Source organism: Artibeus jamaicensis, unplaced genomic scaffold, assembly GCF_021234435.1.
Source record: "Artibeus jamaicensis isolate MK-2021 breed Jamaican fruit bat unplaced genomic scaffold, CSHL_Jam_final contig_1998, whole genome shotgun sequence".
NCBI lineage: Eukaryota > Metazoa > Chordata > Mammalia > Chiroptera > Phyllostomidae > Artibeus > Artibeus jamaicensis.
In genome coordinates this window covers 18,589,472-18,603,983 of record NW_026521407.1, presented here as the reverse complement: position 1 = coordinate 18,603,983, position 14,512 = coordinate 18,589,472, and the positions used below count along the sequence as shown (strand labels likewise).

Sequence of the window (14,512 nt, the reverse complement as noted above, 5' to 3'; positions counted from 1 at the left end):
TCTTATGAAATATCACAGATTTGATAAAAATGTACATGGAGACACACATTTATAAATTGCTTCAAATACTTAAAAGTAGAAAATGGTGTTTTTCAGAATCAGTGGTGTTCAGAAGACATACAGAAAGAAAGGTGAAAACGTGGAGGCTTTGAGAAGTAAGTAGCTTTACTATTCTGTCTACAGTATTAAAGTACAAATGGAAAAGCAATTTGCATAATTTGTGGGAAATTCAAACAACTTTATCACAATTTTCTCTTTTTCTTTTAGGGATAGTTATATTTATTTGTGTGATTAATATTCATAATAAAACTAATATCAAAGTAGTAAAAGAAAAAAGTAATATCAAGATGAAGAATATTCAACTATTTGAACAAATCTATGTCCATTTTCCTTTTATTATCATGCATGTGTTTATGGATTGGTTGCTTTTTTTTTCTTTTGACCCACAGAGAGTTTCTCAGCCTCACCACTACTGCTATCTTGGATCTAATAATTCTTTTTTGTGAGGGGCTGTCCTGTGAATTGTAGAATGTGAAGCAGTTTGTCAGTCTGGGTTCTTCAGAACCAACAATATGTATAGTTCTCTACACACATACAGAGAGCGAGTGAGCTGGTTGGGAGAGGGCAGGAGGGAAGAAGGGACATTATTTTTAAGGAATTGGTTCATATGATTGTTTCTGGCAAATTTGAAATCTGTAGGGCAAGCTGGCAACTTGGAAACTCAGGCAGTAGTTGAGGTTGCAGTCTCGAGTCCAAAATTCATAGGGCAGGCAGGTGGGAAACTCAGATTTCAGAGGAAATCTGTGCTACGATACTGAGTTAGATTTCTCCTCCAGGAAACCCGTTTTTGCTCTTTGGGCCTTTGACTGATTGGATGGAGTTCACCAGTGTTACTGTGGTTAGTCTTTTTTTAAAAGATTTTATGTATGTATTTTTAGAGAGGGGACGAGAGGAAGAAAGAGAGGGAAAGAAACAATGTGTGGTTGCCTCTCACATGGCCCCCACCTGGGAACCTGGCCCGTGACCCAGGCATGTGCCCTGACTGGGAATCAAACTAACAACCCTTTGGTTCACAGGCTGGTGCTCTATCCACTGAGCTACACCAGCTAGGGCTCTCCCACTGTTTTTTATTACATGCTATGACTTTTCATTTTTATCCCATTTGTCTTTTATTCTCTTTCCTGAGTTTTTTTTATACTTCTGTCTCTCTCTGCTGTAGTCTAGGTATTTTCTCCTGACTTTTTTGTAACCTTTCATCTTTTCTTTTTTTAAAATTTATTTATATTCATTGTTATTCAAGTACAGTTTTCTGTCTTTTACTCCCATCCCAGCCCACCCCCTCAGTGCTTCCCACCTCTCTCCCATATCCACCCCCCACAGTTTTCGTCCATGTGTCCTTTATACTTGTTCCTGTAAAGCCTTCACCTTTTCCCCTGAAATTCTCTCCCCTCTCGTCCCTGTCCGCCTGTTCTGTATTTCAGGGTCTTTGGTTGTATTTTGCTTGCTTGTTTGTTTTGTTGTTTAGGTTCCTGTTAAAGATGAGATCATATGGTATTTGTCTTTTACCACCTGGCTTATTTCACTCAGCATAATGCTTTCCAGTTCCATCCATGTTGTTGCAAAAGGTGGTAGCTCCTTCTTTCTTTCTGCTGCATAGAATTCCACTGTGTAAATGTACCATAGTTTTTTGATCCATTCATTTACTGATGGGCACCTAGGTTGCTTCCAACTCTTGGCTATTGTAAATTGTGCTGACTTTTCTTATTGTTCACTAATTTTCTCTATAGTTGGGTATAATCTGCTGATAAACTATATTTAAAATTTTTATTTCACTTTTACAGTTTTTATCTTTCTGCCATGTTCTTTTATATTGTTTTTAGTTCTCTGCCAGCATTCTCTTGTGAACATGATACCATATGATTTTTAAATCACCTCTAAATCTTTTTCTATTGGTTTTTGGTCTTACTGTGCTTTCTCCTACCTGGTTAATTTTGGCTAAGTGCTACATATTGTGTACAAATAATTATAGACATAATTCGATGCACTGGATAATATAATCTCTGAGAGAGGACTCATTTTTGCTTCTGGTCTGCAGAGATACTAAATCCTAGACCACCTTCATTAAAGGAGAGGCTGTATTTGCAGCGGTGGGCAAAAGTGGTTTACAGTTATAATACAAATACAATAATTAAGAGACAAAAACACAAAAATGAACTATTTTGTGCACTCACAACGTGACTACTTTTGCGCACCCCTGTGTTTGAAAATGGGTTTCCAGATCCCTGCTTTCTGTCTTCCTTCACAATTGATTCATCCATCCAGCGACATCTTTAAGTTCCGTTTTTCTTTATTTATATTAAACCATTCAGGCATTAACTTAGCTGTTTCCATGCTATTGGTCAGTGTCTAGTATTTTTGCCAATATATTTAACATGCCTATAAATATCCTTGGGGACAAACTTTTGTTTGTTGATCAGTGATAATTGCCATGGAAGTTCCCAAGACTAGGTAGGTGTACAGACCTGCCTCCAATATTTTATACACCCTCTAAATCAGTGTAACAAAAGGAAGTTTACTTTTATTACTTAGTGTTCATACTATTGACCAGAATAGAGAATTATTATGCAATAATATTGCATAATATGCACTTAAATATTATGCAGTTAAATATTGTGCATTATTATGCAATAATATTGCATAATATTATGCACTTAAATATTGTACAGTTAAATATTATGCAATTAAGTATGCTGGTAACTATAAATCTGGCTTTAAATTTATTGACTTATTTCAAGATTGCTCAAGTAGTATGAATGATCTTGTACAGCTCAACAGAAATAAAAATTGTATTTGAATCTTCTTTTTTCCTGAACTAGATTTGTCATTTGATATATACGAGGGTCAGATTACTGCGTTACTTGGCCACAGTGGAACAGGAAAGAGTACACTGATGAATATTCTTTGCGGACTATGCCCACCTTCTGATGGTGAGAGTTTTCTGATGTAAAAAAAAAACTCTGACTCGTTTTATTAGTGTTATTAACCAAGGTGTCAGTCACAGCATAATTATCCTTGAAATATGTACTGATGGATTTTTGTCAATGATTTGGGACCAACTTCTGTGTCTACAAAGGTGTTTTATCTTTTTTGGGTGATACACATTTGTTTCTCAAAGCAAGTAAAAGATGATTCAGTCATGTTTAACGAAGTAAAAAGGTTCTAATTTTGCACCTTTTTTATCAGACATTTTGTGTGTGTGTTGATTTTTCATTTTCAATGAAGGATAAATAAGTAACTAATTGGATATTAAATGAGACTTACAGACATTTCAGGTTGAGAAAACAGACACAGATTTCTAATTATACTATAGTAGTTCAAAAGGAAAGAATAATACATGTCAATACGATCTCCAAAATGAGGATTTTAGGAACAATATCTCAAACATGTAATTGTTACATGTGATTGCCCTACAGGTAAGAATTCAACCTGGCAGTTCCATATTTCCACAATAAGCAAAGAGAGTGGCAGTACAATATTTTACTTTAGAAAGGGTCAAATTTCCATGTATTGAATCTGCATCTTTTTAAATGTGGTTTAACTTTCAAAATTTTGTTGCTTATTTGTAACTGTGTCCCTCTCTCATGGTAGTATACATTTATATAAGAATGTATGATTTTTGTTTTGATCCTACATACATTATCACATTGGTTTAACAGTTCTTGAGTGGGATGTATTTGTATTAAGTTTATATAAGAAGAGGCTGGAATTCAGATTAAGTGATTTCTCAAGATCACTCTGCTAGTTATTAGGGGAATATGTATATCTCTTTGTTCTCTCTACTATTGTGTAATGCCTGGGAATGAAGGAAAATTGTTACTGGAATGAAAGTGTCAATAATGTACCAGTTAAACTTCTGGTTCCGTGCTCTTTCTATTGTGTATTATGTCCTGAAAATGAGGGAACATGAGATTGGAGTATAAGTGGGAGTAAATCACTAACAGTATGAAAATGAGGGTACATTGTATTTTCCAAATTTATATTAATTAATTCTTATCTTATATGTCTACTACATATAAGTAATTGGAGATTATTAGTATATATCAAAGCATGTATGGTTTTTAATACTTAATATGTTTAATATGAATTCATAGATACATTTCGGTTTCAGGGTTTGCATCGATATATGGACACAGTGTCTCAGAAATAGATGAAATGTTTGAAGCAAGAAAAATGATTGGCATTTGTCCACAGTTGGATATACACTTTGATGTGTTGACAGTAGAAGAAAACTTATCCATTTTGGCTTCAATCAAAGGAATACCAGCTAATAATATAATACAAGAAGTATGTCATTCATATTGAAACCTTTGCTTTTATTTCCTGTAAATCAATACCCTTTTATAGTAACTTACATAATAAATCTTTTTATAACCTGTTCTGAGTCAGTAAACAAAATTATTACAAAGAATTAGAATTTTAAGTAAAAGTTTTTACGCACGTGAAATTGTCACTGTTTTATCGGGAGGCTACTAGTGTTTAGGTATTTCTTTTCTTTCTCATCACCCACACGGCCTTTGCACTGATCCTCCTCCCCACTACCCAGGAACTCACACAAAGGTAAAACAGACCTTTCCAGCAGGAGTCTTTTTATCTGTTATTTCAAAATTACATATGAGTATTGCCGATGAAATTCTACACTAAAACAGCATTTTAAAAGTTGATATTAAAATTGGAACACTCAAACTAATATTGATAATTATGTAAATGGTGTGGTTTCAAAAATAACCTTGTTCATGCTTTGCTTTTACAGGTGCAGAAGGTTTTGCTGGACTTAGACATGCAGGCTATCAAAGATAATCAAGCTAAAAAGTTAAGTGGTGGTCAGAAACGAAAACTGTCCTTAGGACTTGCTGTTCTTGGGAATCCAAAGGTAAACAAATACTATTGTCACTGATGAGATCATTTTTAATTGTCAAATTAAAAAAAGGTAGGTTGTAGGAAGATACATACACACACATTACGAAATTTAAACATACCAAAAATGCTATATGTTATTATAAATGTAATTGTAGTCATAAGGTTTTAAAATTGTAGTCAGAAAGGTACATAACATCTTCGTGATAGTGTCCACCTTTAGGAAGAAGAATGGGAAGGATGGCCTTTAGTTATATCTACAGTGTTTTGTTTCTCTGAAAAAAGATCTGAGGAAAATATGGCCAGAAATAACATTTGTTAAATTTTGCTGGTGGCTATAACAGTACTGTTCTATTATTCTCTACAATTTTCCCTATATCTATAATAGTTCATAGTAAACTTTTTGAAATGGAATAAAATCAAAGGAATAGTTTAAGTTTTTCACCATCCTTCTGATTTAATTTTGTAGGTGTCTCTTTTGTGCTGTTCTCTGTCCTGTAGAAGTGGAACTAGTTGATACCCTGCTTTGCAAGGAGCTAGGAAGCTGCTGTGCACATAGGTGCCTGCAGCCGGGAGAGCTGATGGTCCCTACCAGCCTTTCACTTTGGCCCTTGCTGCTGCAGTTCGGGGCTGACTCTGGGTTCTGGCTTTACAAGTTCATTTATCTTCCTCCCAACCCTCACCATGATGCTTTGAAATTTAAAATGCACATTAAATAAATCGCTTCCCTTGGACTAATACAGGATATATTTTTCTAATAAGCAGTTGATATATTTACAGAATTTAATTGTTCGATAAAGCAGTATCCTTAATGTTTTGTTTTTATTTATCTCATTGTTAGTACATTTATATATATTATAGACATTAGTCTTTTATAATTAAACCAAGGAAAACATGCATAAGCCAAACTGATAATTTTTAAAATCTATGCTTATATGAGTGAAATACTCAGATCTAGTAGATTTCCAATTGGAAATAATAATTAGAAATGGGGAAACTTTTCAGTCCCCATAAGTTTTAGATATTTTAGTTTTCACGAGGATTCCCTGCCCTCTCGGCTCTGTTTCACGCAGATACTATTGCTAGATGAACCCACAGCTGGAATGGACCCCTGTTCTCGTCATATTGTTTGGAATCTTCTAAAATACAGAAAATCTAATCGAGTTACAGTGTTTAGTACTCATTTCATGGATGAAGCTGACATTCTTGCTGGTGAGATTTTTACTTTATTTTTGAAGGATAAGGCCATGGGGCCAAATGGAGATTGGACATAGAGATGCCAAATTTTGAGGAATGAAGAAGCTGATGCTTTTAACAAAAAAAGGTTTAAAATTTTTTTAATTACATTTATTTGTGTTGGGGAGGCTCTCAGACTACTCAAGGTTAAATCATTTGCTAGAAGAACTCACAAGAATCAGCACAGTCATACTCGTGCATATGAGTTAATTACAGTGAGACTAAAAGGTACAAAGCAAAGTCAGGACCTAGAAAAGGAAAGCAGGACAAAGTCCAAAGGAAACGAGACAAACTTCCAAGAATCCTCTCCTATCGGAGTCACATAGGATATGCTTAATTTGCCCAGTAGTACATGTTAAGAACATGTGTGAAATGTGTACTAGGGAAGCTCGTTAAGACTCAAGGCCTAAGGTTTTCATTGGGCGTGGTTATGTAGGCACCCTCTGCCTAGTGTTTACCCAGATTACAGACTCCGGGAACAAAAGCAGGTGCTACGAAGACTCTACATTGCTCGTGAAGTTTAAGTACAGTGAGCCACCCTTATCTGTTTTGGGAATGGTGGGAACACTCCTAAAATCCAGGTTTCCAGACACCAGTTAAGAACCAACATTGTAAGCAGGCCTTTCTAATAATAATAGTCTCAGGTCTGCTATGTTAACTGTTTTTTGCACAATTCTCAACACAAACACATGTATAACAAGAAAAAATCCAACACATGATTTTAATAACTGACAAGATCCAGGAGTTTGAAATTCAAGAGCAGCATCTTTCTGTTTATAATATATAAATAGAAAACTTTGGCATGCCATTCATTTTTTCAGTAGTATTTTTGTTTTAAAAAAACTAATTTATTTTTTCCCCTTTTTATTATTGTTTTTACCTTTGGTTACAAAAGAAATTGTGAAAGTGCTTGCATTAGTAAAGTCTTAGGAAAAGACAGATATTTGGAATAGTTTCAGGAAAGTAGACTCTAGTGTTAGACAGCCCAGGTACACTTCATGGCTTTGACATTTAATATGTGATACATGGATGAATTGGATATTTTCTCATTGCCTCAGTGGACCCATCTGAAAAACAGGTGATGCTAATCTAGTATCTCCCTCATAAGGTTGTGACAATCCAATCAGCCAATACATTGGTTCTCATATGCTAATCCATAAAATGTGAATGTCAATTATTAGTGCTGTAACTAATTTAAAAATTGACGTGCAAATCTCTGTTTGCAGATAGGAAAGCTGTCATATCACAAGGAATGTTGAAATGTGTTGGTTCCTCACTGTTTCTCAAAAGTAAATGGGGGATTGGCTACCGCCTGAGGTATCTATTCATTCTTTATTAGCTCTATTCTATATCATATTCTTGATCTATTGGTACTATATTTAGGGCTTGCCATAATGTGCTTTGGCCCATTTTTATGGCACTCACTTTAATTGGAAGCATTCAGAGTTTACTTTTGGTTATTTGCTGAGTAATCATAAAAAATTACGGTTTTTGTTTTTTTTCTAGCATGTACATAGACAGATACTGTGCCACGGAATCTCTCTCTTCTCTTGTTAAACAACATATACCTGGAGCTACTTTACTACAGCAGAATGACCAACAGCTTGTGTATAGCTTGCCTTTAAAGGACATGGACAAATTTCCAGGTATTACTTTCAATATCTTGGTTGTTAAACCAGGATTTGCATTGGGAATAGCCATTCTTGCTTTACCTTGTTTACTCTTCTGTGCAATATTTACATGCTCCCAGGTGGCCAGAGTTAATAATCCGTTTCTGCTTTATTTTGCTTTAGCAGATCAGAAGTACTACTAGCTAACATGTTTCTTTTTTCACAGACGGCATGCAGGAAGTTGTAACTAGTATGTTAAGTAAATAATTGTGTTTGCTTTGTTGTCAGGAGAGAAATTGCTCCATTTACTTGTGTGTATACATGTACATATATTCACACACATGTATGTGTATATACACATGCACATATATACATACACACATAAAATTGTGTATGTTCTCAAGTTCTTTTCCATTTTCTTGGTTTCAAATAAAATCCATGATTTTATGGTAAACCACTGAATTATTTTAACTGTGGCCCTAGTTTTCCCCTTTATAATGAGGAAGGAACTCAAACTCAGTCTCCTGTATCTGTTTAGGGATCTCTTAAAAACCAAAAGGATATTATTAATATGCGTATATGTGCAGAATTTCCATAGCATTTATCTTGTAGTCAGAAATGTTTTGTGTTAATTGGTTTCCTTCAAGGATTAAAACAAAACCATTAACTGGATTGAAGTACCTATGCCAACTTAGTATACCCTGCCTGTCATTCTGTCTGTAAAATATTTCCTTTAATTCATAATATGATAAATATCTAACAGGTATATTTCTACAAACAACATTCCTTGGAGTTCTTACCAATTAAAAAGAATGTTAAAAGGGCCCCAAGGCCAAAAACTTTGAGAACCACTGTGCCAGCAGAGTAAATTTAGACATATCCTGTTTTTAAAGAACATTTTTAGAATAATTCATGATAGTATGCTTAACTACACAACATTCTGTCATGTTCTCTTCTAGGTTTATTTTCTGCTCTAGACACACATTCAAGTTTGGGTGTTATTTCTTATGGTGTCTCCATGACAACTTTGGAAGATGTATTCTTAAAGCTAGAAGTTGAAGCAGAAATTGACCAAGCAGGTAAAAACAAAAGTAACAAAACATTTTAGGCAGTGCACCAGACAGATGGCAAGTGAGACAAGTAGTTATATAAACATGTGAAATTTATGTTTTAGGGAAGGAAGGGCTGAAATCAACAGGTAAATAAGTCATTGAGGTATTTACTAATAGTGATAGGAGTTATGAAGGAAATAATAGGGTGGTCTTGGGAGGCAGATAACTTAGATTGTTGAGATGAAGCTTAAACTGAGACCTGGAAGGCAAGAAAAATCCGGGTGAAGATTTTATTGCAGAGCTTTCCAGATAAAGGGAACCGCTACTGCAAAGGTGTTACTTGAGGAATGAGCTGAATGTCTTCCATGACTGAAAAGGGCACCAGGGAAGGAGTTTAGTGAGCCAGGAAGGTCAGAGGGGTCAGCAAGGGCACACATCATCCTTGAACACCTGGAAAAGAATTTGGGTTGTTTTCTTTGTGCAGCGTGAAGCTATCAGAGAACTTTAAAGCAAAGGAGTAAATGGTGATTGTTGAATGATGAGTGAATTATGAAGGAAGTGTGGGAGCAGGAAGACCTGTTCGAAAACTTAGCTTCAACTAGGATGGCAGTGAAAATAGAGAAACGTGAACAGATTTGGGTTATAGTGGTGATACTGGTGATGACTGCTGATGGATTAAGTGTTAGGAGTTGGGGAAAGGGAAGAATCAGGAACAATTTCTAGCTTTTGGCTTGAGAACTGGGAATGGAATTGCCATTCCCTAAGAATGGGGAAGGAGCAGGTTTGTGCAAAGATGGAGTTTGGGCATGAATTTTGGCTTATTGTTTGAGATGCTTATTAGACATACAAGTGCAGACGTATAGTGGGCAGTTGGGTTAACATACTTGTAGCTAAGTGAAAACTATAAATTCTGGAGTTACCCATATATAAATGGTGCCATGGGATTGACTGGAATCACCTAGGTACAGAGTAGAGATAAGAGTAGAGGGGCAAGCCCCGAGGTTGAACAATGAAGGGCCAAAAGGGACTGACTGAGAAGGAGCCAAAAAATGTGTTAAAAGGTGTTAAGAGGAAGTGGGCAGTTATGTGTTGACTGCTGTGAAGAGTAAGATGAGAACACAAGAGTTTTTGGTAAAATAGAAGACACTGAGGCATGTGGTAGTGTGAAAGCCAGTGGTAACCTGGACAAGAGCCATCTCAGTGCAGTCAAGGTCAAAGCTGAATCTGTATAGTTTAAGGTGAGATTGTGAGTTGAGACCTGTAATGATTGAAGCAGCAGGACAGTGCAGTGGAAGGTCGGGGGAGAAAAGGAAACAGGGGTGCTTCCCTCAAACATGGAGACAGTAGAAAAGTCAAGTTTATGATGAGGACATAATATCAGATCATAGTCAAAGGGAAATTTCACATAAAAATTTTGGATCTTATGCAGTTGGAGAGATAACAAGATCTTAAATGTGAGTATACATCCAGTTTGATGAAAGTGAGTAGAGACAGAGGAAATAAAGGAGGTTAGAAGTCAGGATGTAGAATGCATTATCAGTGAATATGTTTGTAGTGACTAGGATAACGGGAGAGAATTAGATGGAGAAGATGCTTGTACGTACAGTGCTTGTACGTAAGTATTTTGAGGTATGTGAGGTAGTTTTTAGAAATGTTTCAGTAGTGGGAATGAAGCTAAGAAGGATGTGTTCTATTTAGGTAGTACTGGTTCTTTTTCCCATAGTACCATTAAGTCCACCATAAAAAATAAATTTACTTCTAACACCACCTTGCCTTTAGTCTGGCCGAATTTAAGTGTTAGTATACATCAAATTTATGGAGGGTGAATTGGTGCTTACTGAGCACCGTGATTGTGATACGCAGTATTGAGCACCTGTTTTTAGTTTGATTAGTTGACTGAATCAGGGAAGAGAGGGGTCCGACTGTTCATCTTACTAAGTCATTCATCTAGACTGTTGGTTTGGTAAGGTGCCAGAACAGCCAGGTTGTGCGTAAATATTATTTTATGCATTATTTCATTCCACTGTTAAAATCTTTAATTTTTACTCATTTTTAAAATTTAGCATAAGTCTAAAAAGTCTTTGGCTCTCATACTGAAGCCAGTTTCCATCTTAATTATTATTTTTTTATCTGTTTGAAATGAAATCACTGTCATAAAAATTACACTGTGATTTCTGTGTCTCCTTGATTAGTTTGGTCTGTTTTTGGCCTACTGGAGTCACTCCTAGCATGTCTCTTTTGTATTTGACTTCTTTTTTTATTCCTAATATTTTATTTACTTATTTTTAGAGAAAGGAAAAGAGAGAAAAAGGGAGGGAGAGAAACATCAAAATGTGGTTGCCTTTCGCGTGCCCCCCTACTGGGGACCTGGCCCGCAACCCAGGCATGTGTCCTAACGGGGAATCAAACTGGTGACCCTTTAGTTCTCAGGCTGGCACTTAATCCACTGAGCCACACCAGGCAGGGTTGTGTTTGACTTCTTTTACTTAATGTTATATTTTTAAGATTCATACCACTGTACTTGAACAATGGTTTACTTTCATTGTCATATACTATTTTATTACAGGAGTATTTCACAACTTACTTATTCATCACCTGTTAATAGCCTTTTGAATTCTTCCCACTTTATGACTATTCTTCCCATTCTATGACTATATGGTGCTACTCGGAAATTCCTCTACGTGTGTTTTGGTGAACACACATACATATTTCAGTTGGGTCTACACCTACTAGTATTTCCTGGGTTGTAAGCAGTGCATCTGTTCAGGTTTAATAGTATGGCCAAAGTATATGAGGGTTCCATTTGACCTGCATCACTGCCATATGTGTGCTTCTTTATTTATTTACTTATTTTTATATTGAATTTATTGGGATGACATTGCTTAATAAGATTATGCAGGTTTCAGGTGTACAGTTCTATAATACATCATCTGTATTGCATGTTCACTACCCCAGGTCAAATCTCCTTCCATCACCATTGATCCCCCACGTGATTCCGAAAGATTTTCATCTTTTTAAGGAATGTATCATAATTTTCTGCCTTTTTCTTTTGTCTTGGCAAATAGATTATAGTGTATTTACTCAGCAGCCACTTGAGGAAGAAGTGGACTCAAAGTCCTTTGATGCGATGGAGCAGAGCTTACTCATTCTCTCCGAGACCAGGGCGTCTCTCGTGAGCACCGTGAGCCTGTGGAGGCAGCAGGTGCACACGGTGGCCAAGTTTCATTTCCTCACCTTGAAACGCGAGAGCAAATCCGTGAGATCGGTGTAAGTATGTCACTTTTACTTGATACGTTGTTTTTTTAAGAATACAAATGGGCTTACCATTTTAATTTGTAAAATGTAGACATATGTAAGTAATCTCTGTGGTTTTGAAAGATTAAAACTATAACTTCATATGTCAGAGAGAAAAATACACTATGGTAGTTTCATCAAACGCTGTTAGAGCCTTACCCTTTTTTTAAACTAGCATTTTTTGTCTTATTTATAAAATGAGGGAGTGACATAATATTCTGTAATTGTGTACAATTTTTGAATTACTGTCACTGTTTTTAAATTTTATTCTGTTTTCATACTTGTTTCGTACCTGTTACTAATACTTATTAGTAAACAGCGGGATGAACAAGTTTTACCGCCATTCGTTAGATGAAGAAACTGAAATACGAAGGAGACTCTGTAGCTGGCAGAGCAGGGATCTGAACACCCCCTTTTCACTTAGCTTTCCCTCTCTCTGTTAGGGCCCCGCACGGTGCTGGGGTGCTGGACACTGAATTACCTGAAATGCTATTAAGTACTCCCATATACCATGCACCCATCTTGGTAGATTCCAAATAGCAGTAGAAATAAAACTTAATCAAGAGTCAGAATTTTGTTCTATGTTTGAAATATGCTGAATTCACTTACGTTTTTCTGTCCAAATTTATTCAGTATCAAATAAATAGCTGATATATTCCTCTGTCAGCATTACTGAAAGAATATATATGTTTCAGTTTATTTGAACACTACTCTCCTATTTCCTGAAAAACAGCAGAAGTCTCCTACTTAGCTTGGGCTGCCATAATAAAATAATATAGACCGAGTGGCTTGAATAACAGAACGTTATCATCTTGGAGTTCCAGAGGCTGGAAGTCAGATTAGGGCACCAGCATGGTCCGTGTCCGGTGAGGGTTCTCTCTGCCTGGCTTGAGGGCGGACCACTGTCTTGCCGTGGAGCCCACGGGAGCTCTGCACACCTGCAGAAAAGGAAACAGAGAGGAGTGAGCCCTCTTCATGAGGTGCCCACCTTCGAGACCTCCTCTAACCCTGGTTATTTCCCAAAGGCCTCATTTCCAAATGCCATTACACTAGAGGCGAGGGCCCCAATGTGTGAATTTGGGGGGAGGGTGACGCATTCAGTTCGTGGCAAAAAGTTGTTCTGTGGTCAAATATGCATTTGACCATCTATACCATTAGGAGATTATTTTATATTTTCTTTCTTTCTTAAAGAGTTATTCATTAGCATAATAAAACAGAAGAGGTTGTATGGTAAAGAAATTACTTCCACTTTATTTAACCTGCAGTTTCCAAATTTGTCTTTTCTGTGTGTTGTGTTTTGTTTTGAAAGATGCAGGAAAATCGGTGTCTTTTGGAAAAATAATATTAAAATAGAGCAAAAAAGTTGGTTACAAACACAGGACACTTGAAACCCAGAGCTATAATACATCTTCCTATCGTCATTAAAATAGGATACAAAAAGCAAACTTGCCCACATACTTCCTTTTTCTTTCTGCTATGACACTTCTTCCCAAAGCAGCAGATACACTGTGACCGTTCCTGGGAACCCCACCCCATTAGTCCTACTGGAAATCCTTTTGCCTACAGAATCCCCTTTCACCATCACTAATGCTCTCAAAAATTCACTCTGTAGAATCACAAATACATGAAAGAAAATTGTTGGGGGGCGAGACTTAACCCATCCTCTGGACAGCAGTGAGGCCCTGTGGGCTGAGAGGGGACTGCCCTGCTTTTTCCTCTGAACCCCCAGCACTTCCCTAGAGACTCACTCACCAGCCCCAAATCCAAACCATGTCATTCAAACATTTTTTTAATCATGATTTTTTTAACATAAAACACCTATTATTGTGGAGCTGGAGTTTCATGCAATATGCTTTTGGAAATGCTAATGTAGGTATATGTACAACAATTTAAGAAAGACTTTTAAAAAAATTATAAGGTTTCTGAGAATGACAGAATATTTAAGCGTGATAGTCCAAGCTCTCTCTACCCACTTGGGACACACATCACATACAGTGTGGAGATATTGCACCCAGTGGGATAGAAAGATGACTGCCTTCCAGACAGAAGGGCGTTTGAATGGGTAACAGACCTAGGTAGTGGGTCACCTGCGAGCGATGGTCCTTACAGCTGACTCTAGCGTGTCTTGTTTTGCAGTTAGGATGAAATTTCGAAGATATCAATCATTCAGGGTTTCACTGTGTTTTTATTTTCTTGTATCTGAAATACTTTTGTATCACATTTTCTAAAATATAAGGACAGTAATTAGAATAGAGAGAGGGCAGGAAATAGTTTCTGTAGGAGAATAGAGGTGAAAATTTGACATAATGTCTGGTTCTTTAAAAGCTGTAACTGCATGTTTATTATATCCCTATAAAATTTCAGGGTAACTCTGACCTAAAATATGCTTTTATAGCTTTTAATTTT

At 36.4% G+C, this 14,512-nt stretch overlaps 1 protein-coding gene across 1 annotated transcript in view; it reads left to right on the top strand.

The window, feature by feature from the left end:
* ABCA5 (ATP binding cassette subfamily A member 5) overlaps window positions 1-14,512 on the top strand; it is a 62,413-nt gene that overhangs the window by 23,118 nt on the left and 24,783 nt on the right. Inside the window, exons 11-19 of the mRNA XM_053656456.1 lie at window positions 97-155; window positions 2,877-2,987; window positions 4,169-4,344; window positions 4,811-4,930; window positions 5,988-6,126; window positions 7,377-7,467; window positions 7,657-7,796; window positions 8,720-8,839; window positions 11,878-12,079. Of these exons, the coding sequence (XP_053512431.1) occupies window positions 97-155; window positions 2,877-2,987; window positions 4,169-4,344; window positions 4,811-4,930; window positions 5,988-6,126; window positions 7,377-7,467; window positions 7,657-7,796; window positions 8,720-8,839; window positions 11,878-12,079 (1,158 nt within the window). The remainder of the gene's footprint in view (window positions 1-96; window positions 156-2,876; window positions 2,988-4,168; window positions 4,345-4,810; window positions 4,931-5,987; window positions 6,127-7,376; window positions 7,468-7,656; window positions 7,797-8,719; window positions 8,840-11,877; window positions 12,080-14,512) is intronic.